The 27,395-nt window shown below is 43.3% G+C and overlaps 1 protein-coding gene across 1 annotated transcript in view; it reads right to left on the bottom strand.

Moving 5' to 3' along the window:
- Nucleotides 1-1,191: 1,191 nt before the first annotated feature.
- Nucleotides 1,192-27,395, bottom strand: part of C6H10orf71 (chromosome 6 C10orf71 homolog) — a 33,886-nt gene continuing 7,682 nt past the window's right edge. Inside the window, exons 2-3 of the mRNA XM_006278111.4 lie at nt 11,033-11,235; nt 1,192-7,370 (exon numbers count right to left, since the gene is read on the bottom strand). Of these exons, the coding sequence (XP_006278173.1) occupies nt 2,581-7,194 (4,614 nt within the window). The 5' untranslated portion in view covers nt 7,195-7,370; nt 11,033-11,235 and the 3' untranslated portion in view covers nt 1,192-2,580. The remainder of the gene's footprint in view (nt 7,371-11,032; nt 11,236-27,395) is intronic.

The following is a 27,395-nucleotide window of genomic DNA, read 5'->3' as shown; positions in this document are numbered from 1 at the left end:
ACCCTAGTACTCCAGGATCCTGTAGCTGTTGGCCAAAAAATCCTTGCAGCACCCCAGGTTCACATGGCCCAGGTACCTGCCAGAAGTGACTGAGCCACCAAGGTCACAGGGTTGCTTCCATGCAGATCCAGTGCTGATGTACTACCCCCCACCCCCACTTCCAACACACCAGATGCGGGCCATCCACACCAGCTCGTGGTCAGGAGGGGGTGGTGTCTATGCTGGGGTCTGGTTGCAGGGTGCCTGGCTCTGGCCTCTGAGATGTGGTGTGTGGGTGCCAGGGTCAAGGTCCATGGGGGTTCTCCCAGACTCTGTGTTGGGTTCTGCATTACATTGTCAGGTGCTTCGTGACAGGGTGTTGGGGGTGTAGAGGTATGGCCCAGGGACTCAGTTGCCCAGGTCCTGGGGCTCATGCAGGGGATGCAGATGCCTTCCTTCCCCCTGCCGCCTGCCTGCAGCTGACAGATGGTTGGAGTCATGAGGCAGGGCTGGGGAGAGAGGCTGTACTTACTTGGTGATGGGAGAGCCCAGGAGCAGCCCTGGACCAACTGCTAGCATCCCTCCTTGTGAGAAGCTACAAGGCAGGCTAGGATGCTGTAGGTCAGTGATCTAACTTGACTCAGTAAGTACAGAAGCTTGATCCATCGGTCTAATCTGAATCGATCTGAACTTGCACCAGGGCTTAGACTGTTTGTACCATTTTAGACTGGTCTCTACATGCACCCAGCTTCTGTACAGTTACAGGTTTAGATCAACCTATATTCACTCAGATTGATCTCAGTGTAATGTCTGTATGTGCCCTTAGAGAAAAAATGATGGATAAGGCAAAGGTGTACTAAGTAGCAAATTTGTTGGGGGGAGGAAGGGGAGGTTGTGCTGAGCAGGAGAGCATCTGACTGAAAACTCAATGACACTGCGTGTTGCCACTGACATACAGTCTCCCTGCATGCTGATGGCTTTTGCTGCTACCACCACCGACACACAGGCTCCTCAATCTAAATTCTACCCCTTCTAAATCAACACCTGGAGCAAGTATCCTGCTTGCCCACCCCCAGTTACACTACTGGGAAGAGGAGAACCACAACCACAGCCTGAGTACTTTTCTTTCCTAGATTTTTTACATTTAAACTTTCTTTGGGGAGGGCAAAATGAAAATAAAAAGTAAAAGAAGAAGAATAAAAGAAACCAATGCACCAAATACATATATTTATAAGCAGACATACTGTTTTGTATTTATACCATCTTGTCACCATGGACTTCTTATGCAGCTTTCTGGCAAGGTGCATGATGATAATATGGAGCACCAGGCAAAGGTGATTCAAATTTGATACAGATCTTTCAAAAAAAAGTGATAACTAAAATCTATTTTCTTCTTACTGTTTTTGGTGGGTTTTTATATATTTTTTTCAAACCACAGAATGCACCATTCCAAAATAAGGGAGAACTGAGACTTTTTCTTTTTTGCCTGTTAAAATTCAGCTTTGTGTTTTACTAGCACTTGACAAGAAAAAGAAAAGTATCTAAAATATAATGTTCAGAAGTCTTTCCATCCTAACAAAAATACTGCAACTGAATGTCATTCAAAGTCATTCCTTGGAAGAGTATTTCCAGGCCGTGCTTCAAACTACAGTGAAGGTTTAGAGTTGCTTTATAAATAAATCTTTAACTCTGGGGATGACTATACAGAAGTTCTCAGCAAACTTAAAACTTTAGCAGTACTGTACTGGGTACTGCACAAGTATATCAGGGGACTACAGCTGCTGCATTTACATTTCAATATTTGCTTTGCTTTCAAGACAGGGGCTGTATTGTATAGCCAGTATACAATAATACACACACTGAAGTCTGGTTTACCAGCATATGCAAAAAAGTCAATCTCAGTCTGGTACCTCTCACATACATAATCATATATTTTCTCTTTGTAAGCATGGTTCCAAGACAGACACAATGAGGAATCTTAAATTAAGATGCCATCTATTATAGTCACAGATCTTTTATGCTCTATCATATATCATGCAGGACCAGGGGCAGCACCAGCCTCTTCCCCACGGGGGTGGGGGGGGAGGGGGGCTGCTGAGCGGGTGGGGGTGGGGCAGTGAGCCTCTGCAGGTGTGTGTGGGCTAGGCTCAGCTGTGTAGGGCAGTAAGTGGCGGCCCAGGGGGGAGGCGGGGCTGGGGTGGCACTGGGAGAGGTGGCTACAGGGGAGCTAAGATGAATGTTGGGATGGCTATAGCCCCCCAAACCCCTCCCCCAGCACCACCCCTGTGCAAGAGAAATGTTCACCCTGGCAATCTTTGTCACCCTTGTAGCAGCAGCAGAAGCAGCAGCAGTTGATTTCATACCAACAGATTATGATTTCTCAGCATTGCCCCTTTGTCTTACAGGTAATTTGTGGTTTACCCTAGTAGTCCATTTCTTCAGTGACCACCTCTTTCAAGATGGCATGCCTTTTATTTTCCTTCTCACCCAAATCAGGAATGAGATTCAAATATTTAGTGTTTACAATCATCAAACTGGTGTGTGCCTGTGTCTGTCCCAATGTGCGTGTGTATCTTTAAAATAATGTTGCGATTTTAGTTCTCAAGATATTTCTTCAACAGCAAAATCATCTAACTCGTTGATTGAAATTATCTCCATATTTGTGGTTCGATTCATGTCCCTTTCCAAACTAATCTGAGTTTCATCGGTATCATGACTGTGAGACTCAGAAACAGGTTCAATATAAGGCTGATTCTCTAGAGATTCAGCATACTGGCAGTCTTGTTGCCAGTCTTCAGTTGGTTCTGCTGGTGCTCTTGGTTCTTCCTGCATTAGCCATGCAGGTGCAGAGAGTTGGGAAGGAGATCTTAGGGCTACCACTGATGAAACTTGCAAAGGTAGCACTCTAGGACACAGTTCATGAGAAGAATTCAACATTTCTGAAGAGGGTGTTTGGCAGAAATTTCTTTCGGAGGCAGGGATTGATACTTGGATGTAGTTGCCAGTTTCTGGATCATAAAAGGTCTTTAAACGAAGTTCAGGTGGTAAATCAAAAACATAGTACTGCCCTGATTCAGGGTCTTGAAGGAATTTGCGTTGAGGTGTAGGCAAAGAGGGTGTGGGGCTTACTGATGGGGCCCCTCTGAACCGTGTCGTGCTAGAACCTGAAGCAGTAAAAGTTGGGCGGGGGACAGGAGAGGGTAGAGAACCGATCATGGGTAAGGGGGACAATGAAATCTGTCCAGAATGGGATGGCTCTCTCACAAGAGAATCCATGTGTTCCGTGTGAAGTTTCTTCTGCTGATCCTCTATTTTCTTCCTTCTGCTGGCCAGCTTTTTTGCTCGTCTCAGAGCCTTTTCAGTTTTTGGTGGCACAGCAGGTGGCTTGCCAGCTGTTTTCTCCATACAACCCATGAACCGTGATCTCTCATTTGTTGCTGTACAATAGTTGGGGTCCTCGGAAAGCAGACTTCTTTTGGTCGAAGCAAGTATCTCCTCTGCAGAAATCTCATCTTTGTGTTTTGTTACCACATTACAAATTCTACTTTGAGTGTCCTCTGTACTTCTGACACTAGAACTTGCAGGTTTCTCTGACGGTGTGCTTGAAACAGAGTACATAGCTTTGTCTGACTTTGGGCTTGTCACAACAGAACTAGCAAAGTCATCCAGCAATACAGGTGTTCCCTCCAAGTGTATGATGTCTCGTAAAGTTTCACTGTGTACAGGAGAACAAGTGTGGACCTCTAATATAGAGTTTGATGTGGGAGAACTTTCTCTGGTGATTATCTGTTTTGCACAAGACCCACCTCTACGGTCAGACAGAAGATGGTTCTTAAAATAACGTGTCTTCTCTTCTGATGGAGAGCCTGGCCTGTATTGTGCCTGACTGTCTCCTAGTTCTGACTGTGCCAAACTCTGCTTCTTCTTGCCCATCTTGGGTTTCTCTTTGTCTCTCTGAATGTTCCCCTTATGAATTTTTCCTACTTTATTTAATAAAGCATGAGGCATGCTAGTATTTTCATCCTCTTCCTTCCACTCCCTTAACGAAAAACTGTCTACATCTTCTGAAAGGCTGGGCTGCTGTAACAGCTTGGCATCATCTTCACCTTGGAAGCCCGTGTCAGCTGAAAGTGATCTAAATTCACTGGCACTTCTGTTTCTGCTTATTGCAGTTTTTCTTGTATTCTGGTGCCTTGTGTTTCTTGACAAGGGCCAGTCAACCTCATGAAATCTAAGTGCATCTTTGCCATGCTTCTCATTATCTCCCTGTGCAAATCTATTTTCCATTTCCTTGTAACTACTACTCACTGTATCTTCTAAGGACAAGGACCTAAGCAGTGGCGGTTTGACTGCCTTTATCACAGGGGATGACTTAAATGTGTTGTCTTTAATCAGAAACAGGTTGGGTTTGGTCTGGTTGGAAGCAGGTGGTGTTAGTGATTCATCTGATTTGGGGCTGGAAGTATCCTTTTTGCTTTCTAATACAGAGTCCATACCACTGGCCTCTTCCCTTTTCTCTCTCATCGATCCCTCTTTCATCATACTTTCACTTTCATTACAAGCTGCCTTTCCTTCACTCCTCTCTTCTGCGCTAACATCAGAATTGATAAAAGCATAATATTGTAATTCATCCTTTCCTACTACTTTCTCTTTCTCTTTTTTAATTTGCTCATCAGTTGCATTGGTTTCACTCATATTCCTTTGGCTCTCCTGAAAGCATGCCTTCCGAAACAGCTGAATTAATGAAAAAGACTCCTCCTGAACTGGTTGTTCCACCGTTGACACAAAAGACTGTTCAGAAGAACTAGTGCTCGTTTTGTCTTTATTTTCATTGCTAGTTGCTGCTGTGCTGGTTTGATTGTCACTGTAAGGAACATCTTCTGTTGGTGAAAGAAGGTTTGGGGCTATTTTGGAGTCAAATGTTACATTCTTGTTTTCAGACTCCTTTTCACTTTGAAGACCTGGTAAACTGGGAGACTGGATTTGTATTTGTGGTGCAACTTTTGAATCTATGTTGTCTCTACTGTTGGGTTTCAGTAGAGAATTGCACGGTCTCTCCCCTAACCCTGGCCCATTTGGTAGGTGGCCCAACATGGGGACATTTTCATTGTTCTCAGTCTCTTTAACTAGGTCTTTGCTTTTTGAGTCATCCTGTTGAAAACTGTCTTCTTTTTGGTGAAGCAAAAGATCTGCTATTGCCTCTGGAGAACTTAAAGTCAGGTAATTATCTGTGAAGTGTTCATTTAAATTGATTTTATTGTGCTTTTCATAGCTTGTATTAGATGGTACAGGAAGCCTACAACTTAAATCATCCTTCTCTGAAACCTTTTTGTTACTTTCTTCTATCAAAGGAGAAAGCTCAGCATTCATTTTTACAATCTTTTGTTTTATATTTTCTTTAGTTTTATTTTTCTCCTCAAGGGCTCTTAGGAGAGGAGATGGACTATAAGTGCTTTTAACACGTTTTCGAACATCCTTCAAGTTGAATAATAAACTTGATGCTTTGGATTTGTAATTATCTCGAGAACGATAATCATTAAATCCAGTTCCCTCCTGCTCTCTTGCTGCAGCAAAATCAGTTATGAGTGGTGTGGTAAACATTGGCTGATTTTCTAATGCCTCTGTTTCTTGTTTTGATGGTATGATTGGTGTTAAAAGTTTTGTTATGTCAAAAGAAGGGTTAATAGAATCAGATGAATTTACCTGCTTTTCTTCTGCTTTTGTGTCAGCCATTGCAGTACCTGGCTTTTTATGCAAAGAGGATTCCTCATTGTTGGGCTTTAACCGCTCATTTAATATCTGTTTCTTCTCTACTGCCCCTTTGGTAGCCCTCTTCTTCCTCCATGGTGGACAAATGTCCAGTTCAGGGTTGGCCTTCTCCTGAATGAAAGTGACTTGTGGTGCTGATGAGGGTGAAGTGTGGGCCTGGGACATGGGAAGAGGAAGGGCTTGGGACACAGATGGGGGTGGAGTGGGAGCCTGGGACATGGATGCTGGAAGAGGAGGGGCTTGGGATACAGGTGCAGATGAAACAAGCACCTTAGGTACAGGGGCTGTCTTCACAGGAACTTGAAAATCAGCTTCTAGAGGAACAGGGGCCTGGGGTACAGGTAATGATGGGACATTGCCCTGGTGTAGAGATACTGGTGAAACGGATACAGTGAATTCAGTTGCTGGTGGAGATAGATCCATTAGGAAATCTTCCTCCTGAATTCTCACAATTCTGTCCTTGCTTGGCAGTAAGTTGTGTTCAGGTGCAGGGGATCCTTTAATCAGGGGTATTTCCTCAATGTGGCGAAGACCCTCTCTTTTTGCTATAATATCTGCTATTTCCTCCTTTTCAGCCAGTTTTTTATGATGGGCCTTCCATGATTCAAAAGCACTGTTCTCACTGTGAAGAAAGTTTCCTTTTTTTGCTGACTCAGTAGCTTTCACACTTCTGTTTTTAACAGTCCTTCTAGAAGAGCTGGAGAGATTCAACTTAGATCTGTGTGAAGCTTCCATCAGTGAAGGGTGATAACCATCAGGATCACCCAAATCCAAGTCCATTTTGTTATGCATTTTCTGTAACTCATGCTTACCACTGAGCCAGTGGTTCTCTTGACGTGCACCAGAAAATTCAGAAAGTCCCTTCTGAAAGTTTAAAACTGTTTTATCACCCCAGACAGCCAAATCATTCCCCTGATTTACTTTACATTTTTGAGAGAGATTTTTAACTGGCTGTCTGACTGCTAGCAATGAACTTTCTGCACCTCGGTTTTCAGCCTTATCAAATGTCTTTATTAAAGATGACACTTTTGAAACAGGTTTATTGTTCCTCAGCCCAGAAGCTTGTAAATTCAGATTTTTCCTTGCCATGCTTGGGGTGCTATTTTTTGCAACCTTTTTCTCTTCTTGAATACATTTTGGTAACTGCTGGAATGTTGAAGCCCATATTGCATGCTCATTGTCTTTGGATGTTAACTTACTGCAGAGGTTGCTTTTTTTGATGGCATGGTTTAGTGTTGCTTGGTGAAATTTACTTGAGAACTGGTTGGTGATGCCAGGTGATGTGATGAGAGATGATTCATTGTATGAAGCATCAAGCTCTGCCACACACAAGCTCTTGAAGGCTCGGTCTGTGAGGCTGCACACCTCTCTGTCTGTATCATCCAAGAGACTCCCAATACTAGAGGAGTCACTATGCCCCTCCGTGTGTTTTTTATTTCCTTGCATTGTTTTTTTGAGTCATGAATAAATTATCTGAAGCATTAATTTTGTACGTTGAACAGATAGACAATTCTGTTGGATATTCCCAACTGTTTGCCACTTGTTGTCATCAAGTTCTTCTTCCAAGAGGTGTTGCTTTACGTTCATTCACCTTACAGAATCACAGACTGAAACTTTCTTGTCTGCAAAACCAAGACACAAATATATAAGTGATCATACTATGCAGTACTTCTGCTACACATTTTCAGCATCTTCCAATTTTTCCAATTACTGCCTAATTTAATCTGATCAAAAGCCCAGGAACCAAATAACAAGTATTAAACCAGTTTTTAGGCAGTTAGTTAAAGTAGGTCTCAGTAGACAATGCCAATTAGGAATAACAGTGGCTTTACTTCAAGAAAACACTTAACTGTGTGTTTATGATCATTGATCTCAATAAGGTTTAAACACATGCTTAGACACATATTTAAATGTTTTCCTGAATGGGGGCCTAAACTTTTTATATGGGAGAAAGAAACAGACCATATCTTTAACTTCACTAGGAAGAAAGGTTTGTTTTTACTAAGTGTTAGTTAAAACATGATAACTAACTAGTGGTAACATTCAAGTGAAGACAGGAGAGTTGCAGTTTTTATGGGTGTTAGCAGAGTAAGAGTAAAAATAAAAACAGGCATCAGATTTATCCCAGGGCTTATTGGAGGGCGGGGGTTCACTCTCATTGAACTGGGGGTGGGGAGAGAAGGGAGATACTGTTTACACATGCAGCTTGAATGACAGTTAACTGGAATTAGCTACAAATGTCCTGGGAAAAAGTGTTAATTAAGATAGTCACAGGTTCTTAAAGTAGGACAATGGCTTGTCCATCTGTAGGATCCCAGAATAAAAGTTCTTGTCCCTGGAGAAATACAGGGTGCTGACAGATGTGCAGGTCCCTGCTGTAATTTATAGAACTTCACAGAAAGTGCTGTGAGTTACAACCCAACAGATGTTCATGGTTTGGCTTGGAGGGGGGAGGGCAATTGAGTTCCACTTTGGACCCAACCTAGGGGAGAAAGGATGCCTGTTCTGCAGCCTCTCCCCTAGCCCTGCCCCCACCCCTCAACTCTGGTGCTGTCTTCAGGATAGGAGGCAGGGAAGGGAGGGTGAGGCAGGTGGATTGGAGCCTCCCCAAGGTGGGGGGCTCCAATCCCCCCCCCCCTTCAGTTTAGGCTGGGCAAACCCTGGATGGAGCATCCACTTTATTCTCCCCCTCCTATCCTGAAGACATCTTGGGGGCAGGAACAAACAGAAGTTAATGAAGGTGCTCTACTTTGAAGTGCCTTCATCTGAACCCTCATTAAATGAGGGTTAATTTGTCCCATTATTGGGTACTTTTAAAGTGCTCTGCCGTCATGTACTTCTGTCAGGGCATGGCTGTAGAGCACTTTCAAGGGTCCAATCACATGACAAAAATAACTTCTGTCTGCATGTCCAATGTCTGTTTTTAGCTTAGGGTAACTACCTTTGTCTAGAGTGTTTTCTTGACCCACTAATGTATGAAATGAACAAATTCCTTGTGCCAAATATTATTTCATCTTTATGCATGTGAAACTTGTGTTGTGGCGTAAGTGCAATTTCTGGCACTTACATACAGTTTGGATTCTATTTGCACTTGGGTAGCGACTACACTCGCCCGGTGTTTCCTTTTAGAACACGCGCAGCAGCCTGTATTCTGGCCACCTGCATCTCCCACTTCCCAGCAAAATGTTCTAGCTACCAGGCCATGGGATAGCATTTCCTGGATTCCTCTCCACTCCTCCTCTAGAAATGGGCCTACTGGGTAGCCAAGAAAGGGACATATAAGAGGCCAGGTAGAGAACAAGCTGGAGAAAGAGTGGCTCAATGAGGTAGATAGGGGACCTGGCAAAAAGGGGACCCTGGGGATTTGCTCTTGTCCTTGAAGGCTTTTCTGCATCTTACATTTAATATTCATTAGATAAAATGAATAAACAGCACTGGGATAGTTTATGTCCCATAGGGAGCACAGGCCAGGGTAAAAAACTAGGCCCCCACCCTTCTTCCTTCTTGTTTTAAAATCTGACAGGAACACATGTGCTTGGGTAATCCCATTCAATCACAAGTGGAAACAGAATCTAAAAGCTGTGTAAGTGCCCAAAACTGTACTTCTGTGGCTATATAAGTGTCCCATGGGAAAACAAAGGTGAAATAAAATTTAGCACTTTGTTGTTACCAGGCTTTTATCACATTAGTTACCATGCTTTTGCTAAAAGATAGCAAAAAACATACTTTTCCTAGTGTGGGAACACTGTAAGAAAGACTTAAGTAAAAATCCATTTATGTTATATGCTAGAAAATGGGAAAACACAATTGGGTTCCTAAGTCCATTGAAATGCATTTAAAAAAAGTAAGAGGCAAGGAATTTGGTGGTATCTTTTATTGGACCAACTGCGTGGTTGGGATAGACTTAGACAAGCTTTTGAATGCAGTGCATTCTGTAGTTAGATTTCCAGAGGAGCTGAGCATCCAACCATTTCTCTTGACTTTAGTGCATTATTTGATATTCTGATAATTTATTCTGATTCTTAAATATGGATTTAAGAGCCAGATTTCAGGGTGCTGCTGCTGCTGTTTGTCTGTTAACAATGCTAAGTGCTGTTCTATTATCAAGTGCTAGAATAGGTATCCATTTGGATAACAGACCGTCCACTTCTGTGACAGGAAGACTTGTTGGAATAAATGCTATTGTTGCAAAATATTTGAGCCAGAGGTTTCAGAAAACAGTATAATCTATATACCGAAACTGAAGAGGCTGCTAGTATCGACATAGCCAGCAGAAGGCAGGCTAGCCTAGGGGGACTACTTCACACCCGCAAGAGAAGGAGAAGCCACAGTTGTTTTCAATTCCCATAAGTTTTGATAACAGAAGGCAACAATTCTTAGTAATCCAGTCAGAAAGTGCACGGATGTATTGGATGTGCAAACTGAGGGGCACATTTTAATGGCTCCTTCCTCTATTACACAAGCCTGTGGAAACAAACCAGGGCTTTGAGTATATTAGACTCTGGTAACGCTGATGAAGCTCTTCCTTTGCCTCCAGTGCAGGAATTGAGCTCCCTTAGCTAATTTTGATTTTCTTTCTCACACATATTCAATAGTTTGGGCAGACTATTGTATAAAATGCAGCAAAAGTTGATAAATCACTGTCTATGGCAATAGCAAAAATTAGTTCCCTATATTAAGTCTAATCTTGAGCTACCTAGCCTAACAGAATTGCACTGGATAACTTATAGAGGGGCCAAAGTTTCAAACTTCAGATCCACAGCTATTTGCTAAATCAGATGGATCCAGCTATGAAATTTGGATTCAGTTTTGATCTCTTGTAGTGTTTAAATCCAGGATTTCAGTTTGACTCAACTCAGCCTTATATGTCTAGACTACTAGAAGTGATAGTTTTGGTTAATGCCCTCAAAATATCTTGGAGCTAGTCAATATGTGAGATATTTCAAGAGACAGGCTTCTTCCAGTGTGTTACTCAGATCTAGTTTGTTCATCAGTTGAAACAGTTCTGACTCTCCTGATGCAACTAAAAGACTCAGCCAATCTTTCCTCAAACTAACATGGTTGTAGAGAAATCAAATTCTATTCTCTCAGCAGTATAAAGCCATTAACTTCAGTAGAGTTACTCCAGATTTGGTCCTGAAAAAGATCAGAATCAGGCCAAATACATAGTCACTCTGTTTTTCCTTCTATAAGGATTTTTTATTACATTTGGTGAATTCCCTCCATCACTGTCAACAAAGAAAATACAAATGAAATCCCATCCCCCTTTTGCAGAGCCTCTTACCTGTTATGTGAGTAGATACTGTAGGTGCATGCCTGATGTCTAACTCTGCCTCTGTGTATTTAGAATTTCCTCTCATACTTTTCCTTGTCCTCATTGCTGCCCATCCTTAGGGAGCAGTTAAAAATAGTTCATTGAAGTAGATGCAGTAGAAATGGTGTCCTAATATATTTTCAACATTCAGCATTTTTTACTTTAAGCAAGCCCTGCAATTCAAAAACAAAGTAATTTGTGTGAGCAGAAGTAGGCACGATGGCTTATGGACTGTATTTATTCATTTGCTTATACATTCACATTGCAATAACCATTGAGGAGCCAGTTGCAAACTTTTACTACTCTTCTTAATACAGCACAGGTTTACACCCTTATTCTGGTACCACAATAATCCATTCCTGTTTGTTCTGATTTCTTAGCATCTTAGCAAGGACACTTAGGGCAGAATGCAGTTCCAATTCATGCACACAAGTGGCAGTTTTCTAGCTGCATAACTGCTATTTTAGACATTTACACACAATTTGCAATCCTGCTCCATATGTAAGATGGTCATTTACATAGCAAATGAACATAGGAACATAGGATCATAGGAGAGTAGGGCTGGAAGAGACTTCACAAGGTCATCTAGCCCAGCCCTCTGATTAAGGCTAGATCATCCCTGACTAAACCATCCCAGCCAAGTGTCTGTCCAATCTGGTCTTGAAAATTTCCAAGGATGGAGACTGCAGCTTCTCTAGGTAGTCTGTTCTAATGCTTATCCACACACGAAGTCAGAAAGTGCCTCCTAATTTCCAATCTAAATTTCCCCTGCTGCAGCTTGATCGACTATGGACCATTTTCCCAGTCTATTCAGGTTCGTCTGTGTCCCAGCCCTGCCCTCCAATGTGTCTGCAACTCCACCCAACTCAGTATCTTCCATAAGTTTGTTAAGAGTGCACTAAATCCCATCATACAAATCATTAAAGAATATGTTGACCAGCACCAAACCCAGGTAATGCTGTATGTGGACCAACTTGGGACTAAAGCTAGTCCCAAATCAGTCCATACACACAGTGTTACTGTGCAGTAAGGTGTCTACACATATGTTACTGTGCGGTAACTAATGGGGCATAAATTGCCATTTTATTTGTGCATATAAACATGCATGTGTACACGCCACCCATACTGCACAGTAATTTTTGGTTACTGTGCAATAATTTTGGTTACTGTTCAGTAAATGTATACATGTAGATGCACCCCTTGTTGAGCACAATGATCCAACCAGTATGTATCCACTTCACAGTACTTTCATCTAATCTATGTTTCCTTAGCTTGTTAATGAGAATGTCATGGGAGACAGTGTCAAAAGCCTAGCTAAAGCCAAGGTATATCACATCACTGTGAGTAGGTATATCACTGTTCTTCCTGCATAAAGTGAGCATGTCACATTATCATAGAAGGAAACTGGATTGGTCAGGCATGACTTACTCTTGGTGAATCCATGTTGATTTTTCCTGGTCACCTTGTTCTCCTCTAGGGGCTTCACAATGGATTCCTTGAGGACCTGCTCCATGATCTTTCCACACATCAAGGTCAGATGGACTTGTCTATAAATCCCTGGATCCTCCTTCTTCCCTTTCTTAAAGATGGGCACTACATTTACCCTTTTCTGGGACCTCATCTGACCTCTACAAGTTTTCAAAGAGAATAGCTAGTGGCTTTGAAATAGCCTCAGCCAGATCCTTCAGTACCCTAAGGTGCATCCCATCTGGCCCTGCTGACTTAAAAGTCTCTACCTGCTTTAAGTAATCCTAACCTATTCTGCCAATACTTTAGGCTGTCTCCTTCTTAATCTTTGCTTCCAACATCACTCATCATCCGATAGCTGCTCCTATTTGTGAAGACTAAAAAAGGCATTAAATACTTTAGCTTTCTCTGCATCATCCGTAACTACATTGTCTTCTGCATTCCATGAAGGACCTATGGTTTCTCTGGGCTTCCTCTTACTCTTGATATACTTGCAGAATCCCTTTTTATTTACTTTTATGGTCCTTGTCAGTTGCATCTCAAATTGTGCTGTGGCCTTCCAATTGTCTTCCTGAATACCTGTGCAATTCTCTTATGCTCTTCCCTAGTACTATGACAGGTTTCCACTTTTTGTAGGATTCCTTTTTGAGTTTCAGCTTATTGAAGAAATTGCTGTCTAGTCAGGCTGGGCTCCTACCGAACTTTCCATTCTTCTGTTGCATCATGATAGCTTTCTCCTGCACCCTTAAAAGGGCCCCCTTAAAGTACAGTCAGCTCTCCTGGACTCATTTACCCTTTAGACTTGCTTCCCAGGATCCTGCCCACCTGTTTCCTAAGTTTACTGAAGCCTCCTTTTCTGAAGTCCAGTGTCTTTATAGTGCTACTCTCCTTCTTTCCACCACTTAGAATCTTGAACTCTGGCATTTTATGGTCACTGCCACTCAAGTTGCCTTCCACCATCGCATTCTCAACTAATTCCTCCCTGCTTGTGAACAGCAAATCAAGATGAGCTTCTCCCCTAGTTGCACTGTCTGTCTTCTGTCTCAAAATGTTATCCACAACACACTCCAAGAATCTGCTGGATTGCTAGTGCATTAAGGCTGCCTGTACACGTGCTCCTTGGCATTCAAATTAGAATGCATCGGAACAGACTTGATTAATTTAACTAAACCTCGTCAAATGAGGCTTAGATAAACCATCCTGTGGCCATTTTCAAACATGCAGGGGCTTAATACATATTGCGCTGCAGCATTTTAATTACAGCGGCTGCCCGGGAGCTACTCTAATTAAAATGCTAGGCTCCTCCCCTCCCCATAGCATGTGTATAGGCAGCCTACTGTGTTTACCTTCTGGTTGATGTCCCAATAAGTAAAGTTTCACAGGAGAACCAGGTCCTGTGATTTAGAAGCTTCTATCGGTTGTTTAAAGAAGACTTCGTCTACCTCCTCTTCCTGGTTTGGCAGCTTGTAGCAGACATTCATCATGACCTCTCAGCTGTTGCTCTCACACAAGCAGCTTTCAACAGGCCTACTTTCCACCTCATACTGCACCTCAGAACATGCAACCATTGCCATTATATATGGGCTAAGACCACCTCTTTTTCTTTCCTGCCTGTCCTTCCTGAACAATACACATTCATGACCATACTCCAGCCATGATTTATCCCATCACATCTCTGTAATCTGAATTACATCATAATTCTGTGATTGTGCTAGGACCGTCATTTCTTCCTGTTTGTTCCCCTTGCTTCTCACCTTAGTATATAAACCTTTCACATATCTAGCTGATCATCCAATCTTTTCCACAAGAACATTGCTAAGGCTTCCACTATTGTTTCCTTTTACTAAGTTATTATGCATGTGTTCTGGCTCTTTACTTACCTCTGGGATTTTTTTCTTTATCCCCAGAAGAACCTGGTTTAAAGCCCTCCTCATTGGGTTAGCAAGCCCATATTTGAAGACACTCTAACCTCTCTTCATTAGGTGGACCCCATCTGTTTCCAGAAGTCCACTTCTTGGAACACCATCCCATGACTGAAGAAGCCAAAGCCCTGCTAACAATACCATTTGTGCAGCCAAATGTTGATCACTAGGATGCATCTGTCCCTAGCTGCGCCTTTACCCTTGAAAGGAAGGATCAATGAGAACACCACTAGGTCCCCATACCTTTCACCCTTGCGCCTAAAGCCATTTAGTCATTTTTGATCTGCTTGAGGTCCCTTCTGGCAAGTATCATTAGTGCCCACAAGGATGAGCAGCATGGGATAGTAGTCAGAGGGCCAGAAGCATCTCAACAACCTTTCTGTGACATCTTGGATGTGAGCTCCAGGTAGTAGAGTTCCCAAAACAATAGGTCAGGCCAGCAGATGGATGCCCCACAGGAGGATGGTCCCCAACCACCATCACCCATTGCTTCCTTTTGGCAGCAGAGGTCTCTATCCTCACTCCAATGACCTCTCCTGCTACTGGAGTGAGCTCCTTCTCATCCATTGCCAGTTCTCCAGATGGACAGCTTCAGATTCAGAAGAGATTACAAGAACTGGTAGTAGCAGGGGCTTTGGCATTATGACATCTTCCAGCTGTCCTGTTGATATTCCTGCTGGTTCCTTTTTCTTCTTCTGCGGATAGTCCTGAAATATTCCCTCTGTCTCCTTCTCCTGCTTCTGCTCAGCAAGCGTACAGTCTAGAAAGAAAGTGTCCAGGCAAAGTCCCCAGCAAACCCCCCACTCAAACTCCCCTCTTCACTGGTCCTGTGTTATGCACTCCTATGTCACTGACTTCTTGCCTTTCTGCTTAGGCAAGTCACACTGCAAACAAAGTCACACTGCAATCAGCTGTAATCAGCTCAATCAGCTGCTGGACTTTATACCTGAGAGCTCTTCTGTTCACTCCTCCAAACAACACTACAAAATTACTCCCAAAGTGAAGCTATGTCACCAAGCCCAAGCCAGGCAGGCCTTTCTACTCACCAGCACCCACAAACCCTTTTACCTGTCAACCAAAGCTTCCTGTTCCTCTCTCACTAAGGGGTCCCACTCAAACTCCCTTGTTTCCTGGCCTGTTCGCTAGTCCTGTGTCACTTCCTTCTGTATCACACATGCAGTATGCTGTGCTCTCATTGGGTAGGTATGTGGCTCCATACCTTCCTGCTCTGGGTTAGCATAAGCCAAAAGAAGCCACAAAAAACCATGAGTAGTGAGGGGTTCTTCCAACTTTTAGTGCAATAGCCTACCAGTTAAACCAGTTGTACAGGAAGCATGAGACACAGGGCAGAGCCCCCACCCCTTATATAGAGGTGATTTGAATCTCCATGGGTGTGTCTACATGAGATGCTACTGTGCAGTGGTCACTGCGCATTTATTTAGTACTTGTATAATTAAATACTAAATAAATGCATAGTAACCAGAATTACTGTGCAATAATACTGGTGAACACCTTTTAAGTGATGCTACTGTGCAGTAGCCTAATAATACTGCGTAGTAGCATATTAGCACTGTCAGAGCTGTGACATGCTACTGCACAGTATTATTCAGCTACTCAGCATCTCATGTAGACATGCCTCATCTGTAAGACTTCCCAGCACAGTGCTCTAACATCCCAGCCACAGCTTATGGTTTATGTAGGTCCTTCTCTCTGAAGCTGGCTTCCTGGGCAGCCAAGAATGGGAGATATCTGCAATAATGAACTACAGCCTTTCTGCAAAACGCCATGAGAAATGCTCCTGAAACTTAACTGAAGACTCAGGGTTACAGAATTGAGTAGCCTGTTACTGTAACCCACAGGTCTAAACCCAGCCTTGGTTGTTTGTGGTCAGAAATTGTTACCATGTATTTGGGTGGGCTGGTAGCCCATAGATAAGTGATTTTCAGTTCCTAACAGACAAGCCCCATTATTTATTCTCAGCAGAGAACAATGCCAGCATGAGCAGTGGTCACTGAGCTCCCTTCCCACTCCCAGGTGTGGTCCTTCCAGGTTAGGGCTATAACACGGACATGGTTGGGGACAGGGACCTCAGCTGCTGTTGCCAGTGCTATACTTTTGCTGTGGAGAACCTGGAAGATTTTAGGCAGCTTTTAGTTAAATACAAATGGACTGAGTTTTCAAACAGAAAAAGAAAAAACAGTAAAGATACAATATTAGAGATGAGTTGAGTCCATCTGTCACAAATACTAAGTTGCTCTTTCCCAAAGAATTCAGACTTCAGGGATTTGGCCCATTGCAGGAATTCATTCAGCTAATGCAGAATTAATCTTCACCTAAGTTCAGCTACATCCTGATCTGAGGCTGTGATTTCCGACCCAGATCTGTCTACCTGTTTGGGTCATAACGTGCACCTGTTTGGCACTACATGAAAGATAAGCTCTTTGACCATACAGATGATACTTCACTACCAAGTGTGCAAACAGGAGAAGAGTGAGTCTTAACATTTAAATAGTTTCTTAAGAGTGAATTGTCTTCTTGGAAAGCACAGCAATTTAACTGCTAAAAGAAAAAGTACATACTGGGTGCATCTACATGAGATGCTTGACTGCTCAGCAGACTAATTTACTGTGCTGTAAAGCATCACTGCCTACACATGCAGTGCTTACTGCACAGTTAATTTACTACCTGCAAATGCAGGTAGTAAATTAGGCACAAAGTAGTTACTGCGCAGTATTGCACATGTAGACGCTGATCGGCCGTGCAGCACAGGGGGCAGACAGGGTCGAGATATATTGGGCCATGAGGCAGTTGCTGCAGTGGTAAAGCCCAGCAGAAGCCCATGGCATGGGTCGTCACTGCCAGGCCTGGGGGTGGAGCATCCATTGCACAACGGGCACAGACTCTGTAAACAAAGTCATAGAGGGCTGTGCCAGCACACTGTGGGTTGCTCTGGCCCAGAAAAAACAGGTGGCCAGAGAGCACCACACAGGGCTGCATTTGAAAGAGTGCCCCTGGCAGCCAGGAAGCTGTGGCTGGAGCCTCCAGCTCTGCCTAGCTGCTGCAGGGGGCAGAGTAGGGCAGGAAGAGGCCTGGAGCAGGCTACTTTCATAAGCAGCAAATCTGCTCCCAAAAGGCTGCATGTGTAGATGCCTGCCCAGAGTTGCTTGATTGTGCAGTAAACCCAGTAGTGGGTGTATCTACATATGCACTTAATTGCGCAGCACTCTAATTTGCTGCAGTATAAAACATCACAGTCTACATGTGAAACACTATTAGACTGCAGCAAACTAATTTTCATCACTGTAAGATAGCAGTGCCGGGGACAGTACTCTCTTACTGGGGCAAAAATAACTGCATCTAAACACTTGTGTGAACACTGACCCAGGCATACACTGCGCCAGATGCCTTCCTGACACCTACTGCCTGGGCTCCTCACACTGGGGCACTCTCATGCCCCAGCCAGCCCTGCCGCTGAGTGACACTGCCTCCCCAAACCCAGGGCTGAACCCTCAGGCCTGCTGCCAGCTTGGGGCTGCTCTGCCTTGGCTCAAACTGCTGTGGTCCTGGGCACAGTGTCTGTACATGTGCCCTGGACCGCAGCAGTTTGAGCATCTACACATACCATTAAGGCACCAAAACTCCAGCTCAGACTGCACTGGAGTTTATCACATCACCTTAACTTAATGGCACGTGTAGATGCACCTGCAGTGGACCTAACTATCAACAGGTATAGCAATGGCATGAAGAATTAAAGCAAGAGTACAGCAGGCTCAAAAACTACTATTTGACAGATTTTGGATGCATGCTGATTCTGAGAAAGAGAAACCCATTAGTTTGACAGACTATATGGCATCCTTGCCCTGCAGGTATCTCAATGGTGGAGGACAGCAGAGACATTTGTGGATTCTTTAATACATCAACCAAAAAGTTTGCAATTGCTATATCTTCCTCAAAAGAGCAAAGGGCTGAGACAAACTTGAACTCCTGCCCCCTCTCCACTCCAAGGAATGGATGCATCAGGGCACTATTCTTAGGTACCCTGCCTCATTTACAAATGAAAGAAATGTTACCCTAGCTTTATTAATGTCAATGGTCACATCTAAAGCACATTCAGTGAGGATACTTGTCCTTATGAAAGAACATTCACTTTTCTGGAAAGAGAGCTATAATATAGCTCTAAAATGACATGAAAAATATTCACACCCAAATTAGGAGAACCTTATGAAAGTCTTTTGAGTCACAACAAAGGGCATGTCAAAGGACTATGCTGGGGAGCACAGGCAACAAAGCATGTCGCTCCCTCTCTGCTCGTTATACTTTGGAATGAATGTAATGTAGCCACCATCAGTGCTGATTTGGGTGTGCTTATTGGCCTGTAGCCAGCACCACCCTGAGTCATCCATTTTGGGCTGTGGCATACATGGAGCAGGCATGTCATGTTTCACAGCCTAGCATCGTCCTTTTACAAGGCAGATGTCCACTAGGTCTGAAACATCTCTGCAGTATTTCATCTCCTCTGAGACTAACTCTTGCCTGGGAAGGGAATAGCACTTGTGGTCTGAGGGAAACACTAGAAGAGGAAGTGAGGCTGTAGCCTATTTACGTTTGCTGTTTTTAAGTAGCTTCTCATACGGATGTGAAGCCACAGGAATAGTTAAAAATGTTAAGTTTGTTTTGGAAAGTGACTGTAAAAAAATGTACTATTTTAATTTAATTAATCTGTTTCCTGTGTGCACCAGCACCATCACTACTTATTTTTAGTGAATAAAATATGTTTTTGCTACCTTTTACTTTAGACCACACCTTGGTATTCTAGCTTGCTCCTCATCAGACCTACTAACTGAATGAAGTCCATCTGCAGAATCTGCATTGCTCTTTGTTGGGGATGCTGCCTGGGCCAGGAGGTAGCTAGCTTGTCTTTCAGGTCCTACGAATAAGAACCTGGAGAAATAACTTGTCCCTTGCAAACAGAGAACATTCACTATGGAGTGAGCAGGGGACAATAAATACTTAGACTGAAAGCCATTTTTACAATCATTTTTTGTGGATAAAAACCACATTATAAAAATAGCTCAACAACATTAATTCATGAACAACAAAAATGCCACCCCAGTTTCCTTTCACTGGCTTCCCCCTGGACACAGAATCAATTCACAGGTCTTTGTATTGATATTCAGAACAGGCCCTGAGATTGTCTGTAGCTATCTGAGAACATGCCATTCTGTTTTTTTTTCCCCTGATAAAACCAGAAACAGACACATTTGCATACGTTTTCCCTGGCACAGTGCATCACATGAGGACTTTGAACTGGCATAGCTACACTGGTATCCCCACTCTAAGGCTGGTCCTCAGAAATTGCCTCTGTCCTTCCCTCACTATGACCTTCTCCCGCAGGTGTTTCACTTGGATAAGGTGGCCACTGACAAGGAGGAGGAGACTGCTGAGCCCAGAAGACAATTTTCAGAGAAGCCACACCCAGACTGCAAAACTCAGTGCTTCCAGACACTTCAGGAAACAAGAAACTTCCCCATTTTCAGCACGGAAGGCAAAACTCTGTCAGCTGACAGAACTAAGGAACTTAAAGGACTGTAAAAACATTCCTAACTTTAAACTCAAGTGATTTCAATAGAAATTATACTCAGAGTTAAAGTTAAGCCTATGCTTATGTATTATGCTTTCTGGATGATGTTGCTTAGCAGACCCTCATAGTACTGGGAATAGAAAACAGTGTTAACAACACATGTTTTTAAAGAAATTCACCTCTGTGTGAGGTTCTGTAATGTATAATAAGCATTTTTTTCCTGTTCTGTCTTGTAGAAGCCAGAATTTTAGGAGATCCTGCAAAATGTCTGTAGACAACAGTTAGTTTAGAACTGGAACAACTTAGCTCCTGAACAGTGTTAGTTTAGGAGCCAGAGAGGACTTCAAGGTCTGTTCAGAAGTCTCAGTACCTGATATCTTTTATATAAACTACAAATTGTTCTTGTCTTTTCTCTACCAAAAGAGATGCTATTGGCTTGATGAGGGATACATTAAAGAATTAAAATAAAGGACAAATATTCTCCTCTCTACTCCTTACAATGGGGTCTGAAGAGTCTGCTTTCCCCGCATGCTGCTCTCCCGCAGATCTGAGAATTCTGCCCTGAGAGCTTGTTTGTGATATTTTCATCGTTTCTATCACAGACATTTCTATGAAAGTCACTTGCATTCATTTATAATCTTGCCTGCACAGGGGCTCATCTAGTTTGGTTTACACTGTCTACAAGAAATGGTCGTGATTAGATTGTTGGTTTATTAATGCAGATGGCCTCAAGACAAACCACCATCTCTAGACACCCCTAAAATGTGTGTGTGTGTGTGTCACGTTCAGAATCAAAAATCAGATACAACATAAAATCTTGCAAATGATCTCTATTAGTATTACCATGACAGAATTCAATGCTCAAATACTAGCCAAAATACTTTAAATATGCTTTAAAGAAGATAAGTTCCAGACATTTTTGGGGGGAGAGGGAGTTTCGAAAGAGATGACTTGTCATGGGAACCCACCTCCTCTGGCTCTTTGGAATATCCCAGACTTACAATCTAACAACTGTTTCTGAATCTTCTGAAGTTCTCCCATTGTGAATCAATTCCATGTGTAGCAATGGTCAAAAAGGCAAATGAAATCTTTAGGAAAGAACTTGAAAACATCATTATGTCATGGTATGCCCTCATCTTGAATACAGTGAGCAGTGCTGGTCAACATATCTCAAAAAGGACTAAAAGAGATCCCTGGTATAGATGATTGTTCTGATGGTCTCACTGGTAACATGGGATTGACATAAATATATTTGCATGACACTGGATAAGAAAAAGTGATGCAGTCTCCATCCTAATCCCAGTTGCCCCATATGTTCTGTCATCAGTGCTATCTGTTCCATTATATAGTTACAAAGACCATTGAGCTGTCACTTTTCTGTCAAGTAAACTCTGTATGTATGTGACAATGATTTTCAGCAGCAACAAAACCCACAAGGCCACACCTAGAGTAGCTACTGGGTGAGGGATCAGGTGCTTGCTTCATTTACAATTTTCTCTTTTAAGTGAGGTCATCAATCATTTAGTCTGGATGTGGGCAAATCAGCATCTATTTTTTTCTAGAGACTTAGGATCTAGAGACTAAGCATAGTATGGCTGGGGTAGACTGTTCTTGACTTCTCATCTGGTCTGGTATATGAGCCCAAGTTCCTTTTTGGGGAACATACAGAAGTGAAGTAGTAAGAGGGCCTGGGAGACCCTTTCATCATTTCAGCAGCAATCAAAAGATACCTAGGGAAGCTGTGGAATTTGCTCCATTGGGGTGTTTCAAGAAGAGGCTGGATAGGCATTTGTTTGAGATGGTTTAAGAAAAGCACATCTTGCATCTGTGCAAGGGGTTGGGCTAGATGAGCTTTGAGGCACCTTCCAAACAATAGTGTTAGAACTCAAGGGTGTAAATTCAGAATAATATCTTAGACGCTAGGGATAATACAGCATCAGCCATTAGAAGAACAGAACATAAGCACTGTGAAATGACCCAGAGTGACATTGCAGCCAAAACACAGGACAAAGAATCTGTTTATAACCTGTTGAGTAACCTGGTGAAGTCACACTCTGCTACCCATCTGAACATACATGGTAGCCAGCTCCAGCAAGTGAGGCCCTAAAATTGCATCTGAAATAGCTGTAAAATTCAGGCATGGATCAGGACTCAGATTCTTAGAAAGTTCAAAGGATTTTAAGTTTGGCCCATTACAGAAGTAGGGGGAAACAAGGCATCATGGTTCAATCTGAATTGGAAATGTCATATGGTCTAGGGATGTTTATGGTAGGCTGATCTTTGACCCAAAATAACCAATGTGCCTGTGTAAAGGTGCATATATAGGGAGTTCAATCAGAAAAAGGAAAGGAAAGGAAAGGAAAGGAAAGGAAAGGAAAGGAAAGGAAAGGAAAGCTCCTTTGAAAGTGACTTGGTGCAGGCTTTCAGTAGAGCTCTACAATGCCTAGTATGCTGTGATTAAGAGCTTAGGTTACTCAGGCTATTTCTGTTCTGGCATAGATTGAATGTCAGCCTTTTTTTTACTGGGCAGGGGATAGGTAAGTTTTGTTGGAGGGTTGTGACATCATCGCTGCTGCAATATACTGTGAGAAGATTTTGGGTTGGCATTTGGATGAAAAGTTGTACCATGAGGCATCACTCTGGCATTTTGGCAGTGATCTTCTGTGTTACATTGCAACCCATAAGCATTAGCACAGCATTTCCTTAGGGGGAGGGTATATTTATTTCTGTGTGATGATTTTGCCATGTGGCTCTTGCTGTATTCATCTTCAAGGATTCCCAAAATGCAAAGCTCTCTACAAATGACAATAAATGTTCATCCAAGTCCGTGTTGTTCATAAATATCTAATGGAATGGTCAACACATGGGCACATGCACCTGTGTGTCTATATATATGTATGTATATGTGTTTAGGCATGTGTGGAGCAACACGCACACACAAACACCCCCCCCCACAATCACATGCCATGACCCTCTACTGGATGAAATCTGAACTACCCAGATACATGTCAATGTTCACAAGTAAGGGCAGTTCTTTAGCACAAGTGGTGCTGGCAACTTTGCAGGAAGAAGTTCATAATTCTATCCCTAGAACTGCTCAGAAGTTCAGTGTGGTGCCATGAAGTCCTGTGCTGTTAGTGATTTATTGTACAAGCATCATCTTCATTTGGTGGTGGGGACAAAAGTGTGTTCTGTTAGCGTTACCCACAAGAAACTTGGTCAAATTGGGATGGTTTTGTTAAAAGAATTTATTTAATTAAAACAACTCTTTCAAAGAAACACTGTTTCAATTAATTTTTTTTTTGAACAGCTCTACTAAAGAGCTTGCAAGCTAGAGCAAAGCCAAGGGATGGGATGTAGAACTGAGACTTACCAAATTCACTCCATGTGAAGGATACCAAACGTCCTTTTAGATAGGAACAACTTTTAATATCTATTTTTTGGCCAAGATTCAAACTGATGACCTACAGATGAAAGGCCTATACCTCATTTACACCATCCTGAGTTGTCCATTCCCACATAAGTACTAAGGTTACACCTTTGCAAATGAAGCTGGTTTCTGGCGAGAGAAGTTTGCTAAATCAAGACCTCTGCCACTTCAGTTATAGTAATAAGTCCCACATGAAAGCCTGCTGTTAGCTTCTATTTAGGGAAGCCCATAAAGGAAAATCGACCTTCCCCTGCACATGCATGTCGACACACACACATACACACACACACAAAGAGAAAGAAAGGGCTGCACAAGCATTTTTGTCAAACAGCAATAAAACAATGGGTGTCAGGGCTCTTGGTTTCTGTTTCTGGAAGCAAAGTCCGATCTAAGAGGTTATAGAAAGCACAGTCCAATACATGAGGGTATCTCAGAAAGTAACAACAATTTCAAAATAAAACCATTTTGTGTGCAGGGAGTAGGAAATTACACAGCAGTGTGGAACATTGATGGTGGCATTGTTAAATGCAGCTATCATTTACAACCATGTATAGAAGTGACAACTATGTAGAGAAGTGATGTGGTCCAGTAAATGATCATTGCACACAAAATGGCTTTATTTCAAAATCGCTGTCACTTTGTGAAACACCCTCATAGTAATCCTTCCATTTGGGTCATCTATGGAAAGTAAATCTTACATGTCTAGCTATAAAAAGCTTAAATATCTACTATTCAACCTAAAGAATCAGATCTCTGAGCCCACAAGAGTCACAGGGGCATAGATAGGTTTTTCTGTGCCCTGGCAGCCCACAGAACCACATCAACACTAAGAGGTATAACCACCATTAGCTAGCATACCACATGCTTAGGGGCTGTGGGGCTGGGTCCCATGTTGTGGGAGATGGGAGGGTCCCTGCTTGAGCAGTGAGCAGTAAGGGGGGAGGCAGGGGGAAGCCAGGCAGACCCTGCTGTGCCTGCAGTCTCCCCTGGAGCTCTGGCTAGGGAGCAGAGGAGTGGGGCCAGCCCTGTTCTCTGTAGCAGAGAGCACAGCCCAGCACAGCCCAGGGCAGCAAAGCATCTGGGACGCTGGGGGACTCTGGTTTAACTTAAACCAGGAAGGCGTCTGGGACAGACATTGCATAAACCAGTTTGACCCAAATCAGGTTAGTCTGATACTACATTCAGCCAGGTTTACCTTAAACCAGTTTATCCATTTTGAAACTGGTTTATTTACACTGAACTTAGGTTCTGTTACAGGTTTAAACCAGTTTATGATAACTTAAACTGGTTTATGTGTAATGTCTGTCCCTAGCCCCAGAACTGTGTAGCAAATTGAGCATAAGGACATTAGAGGAACAAACATTTCCCTGGTTTTGTTTCCCAGAAATGTATGTAATGGGTGTAGCTTTTTACATGAACACAAGATTGCTGGCAGCAGGAACTTACACTTCTCTACTCCAGATAAATTTGTGAGAATCAGCAACCTTGCCCTGAGGATGTCAGTGTGAAAGTATCACACTAGTCACTGTGTCTTATCTGTCTTCTTCTGCTTCCAAATCACCGACACCATGAGTATGCTACACCCTGAACAGCACCGAAGTTCCTGGCTCAGTTCCTGCTACTTTGGCTCAGATGATGGTTGTCATCTAAGGAAAGGCAGCCAGCGCTGAGCATGCTTATGAAAGCTTCTTTGAGTCACAGCAGTTCAGCTTGCTTCAGAACAACAGCAACAAAAAGCCCCACTGGTTAAATGAAAAAGTTTAACAAGTTATTTGACTTTTCCACCATCTATAAATGCTCCTAAACAAAAGACATTCTGCCAAGTTGCCTGCCAATTTTGGAAGGGAGAGAGATCAGCTAGTTAAAGACTGTTCTGGGGTTAGGCTCTTTTACTACTCCTGCCTTCTCCTACCCACAGCCCAGCAACCACAGAAGAGTATGTGCACTAATGATCAAGAACATAAGAGGAAAAACAAATGTGGGGAATCCAATGAGGTGTAGGGCAGTGATTCTCAACCAGGGTGCTGTGAGATCCTTGTAAGGGTAACACAGGGAGCTATGCAGTATTCACTCTGATAAGCATGCAGGCATCTTGAAACAGGGCCAGGCCCACACCCTAGGAGCACTTCCCCACAGCCACCCCAGACCTGGAAGAACTCATCGAAGGCTAGGATCCAGGTCCAGAGACACACAGTGAGTCTTCCAGCAAGAGAGCTAACCCAGATGTGGTAAACGAGAAAGAGGTAGCCACGTGGACCAGCAAGGGGGAGAATAAAAGATGCTGAAAGAAGCCTTAGGCGGCTGCACTGGCAGGGAGCAAGACTGCCTGAGGTTACCAGGGGTCAAGATACCACCAGAAGGGGCTGAGGACAAGGCTTCTCATCTGCTTGCTTGCTTGTTTTGTTTGCACCAGCCCCGCAGTCTCATCAAAGCCTCCGAAACATAAGAGGTGACCAGAAGGTGAAGCCTGGGAAGAACCACATGAAGCCAGCAAAGAGCTAAATGACAGTTTATTTGTTTAACTTTGATTATTATGCATTTCTAGTAAGCCTTGGGTGGCCTTGTGGTGTTATCTGCTACCTCTACTACAGCAGAGGCAAGGGCCCTGAACAGTGAGTCCTTAGCCAAAGCCAGCAGCAAAAGTAAAAGTGGTCAGCTCTGCTGGCATAATCAAACATGACTGGATGTGATCTTCCCAAAAGCTACCCATAGCAGCATACACAGCTACATACAATTCACAATATAAACCCAGAGATTTGAAAAACGAATCCGCAGCATCAAAAACATTTCTGGCCTGTTGTGGTCTTTCTGAGTTCTTTGCAAAAGAATAATTGTTCTATTATTTTTCTACAGTCAAAAACTGAGTGAACCCTAAGAGCTGGAATTTTCTAAATGGTGTCTTGAGTCTAACAAAGTGCCTAGAGTCTAAAAATGTTGAGAAACACTGGTCTAGGACAAGAAGTAGAGAGCAGAACAACAAGCACAAATAGGATCCATGGGGCTGGCTGGGGCCTTGTGTTCTTTCCATAGCCCACATTAAATGAGCTGCCACAAACTGTTGTTATATAAGCATTAGTAGCTGAAGAATAGGGTGTTTCTTGGCATTAAATAACTGATTGGAAGAGAGAACAAACAATAACCAGCCAGTTTAAAGGGTAATGTCTAACTATGATAGACCCACAAAGAATTGTGTCTCAAATTGAGAAACTGTGGAAAGGCTTTCTCAGGGCCACATAGACGTGAAGAACATTGTGTTGGTATAAAACCCTTTCCACTAATACAGGTTTTTACCAGGGAACTGGCTTTTCATCTTCTTTCATCTCCTCTGTAGAAGAACAAAGACAAAACTTCCCAGGGAAAGAGTAGAAAGGAGGGAAACATCCCACAACAGACTAATAGAAAGGGATACAGCATATCAATAAACTCCCAACTAGCAGTAGACTATGCTAGAGCAGAGGTCATCAACCAGAGGTATGTGTAACCCCGGGGGTGCTTGGGAAGGCCCTAGGGGGCAGGGCCAGCCCATCCTATCCTGCAAAACCTGCAGCTACAGGGGGGGCCGCAGCCAAGGGGCCCTCTGCTTCCAGCCACTCGCTACACACCTCCCCACCCTCCTGTCAATGTCGGCTTCACGTCCGGCTGCTCACCTCCCCACCCCCCGCCCCCAGTACCAGATTCTTTGCTTCGGGGGCCCCAAAACTATATCTTGCAGGGGCCCCCAAAAATTGTGGGCCAGTCCCGCTAGGGGGTATGCATGCATGTGAGGGCAGGGACAGAGCACCACCACCCACCATCCTGTGCCACCACCTCCCGGGAGTAGGGCCCTGTGGGGAGTGAGGGCAGCGGCACCCCTCCGTGGGCTATACAGGCACCACCTGCCTGGCCAGCCAGATGCAAGGGGGGGGGGGCAACAGAGGGCAGAAGCTCATACAT

Source organism: Alligator mississippiensis, chromosome 6 (genome assembly GCF_030867095.1).
Source record: "Alligator mississippiensis isolate rAllMis1 chromosome 6, rAllMis1, whole genome shotgun sequence".
Classification (NCBI taxonomy): Eukaryota; Metazoa; Chordata; order Crocodylia; family Alligatoridae; genus Alligator; species Alligator mississippiensis.
This window is presented reverse-complemented; position numbering and strand designations above follow the sequence as displayed.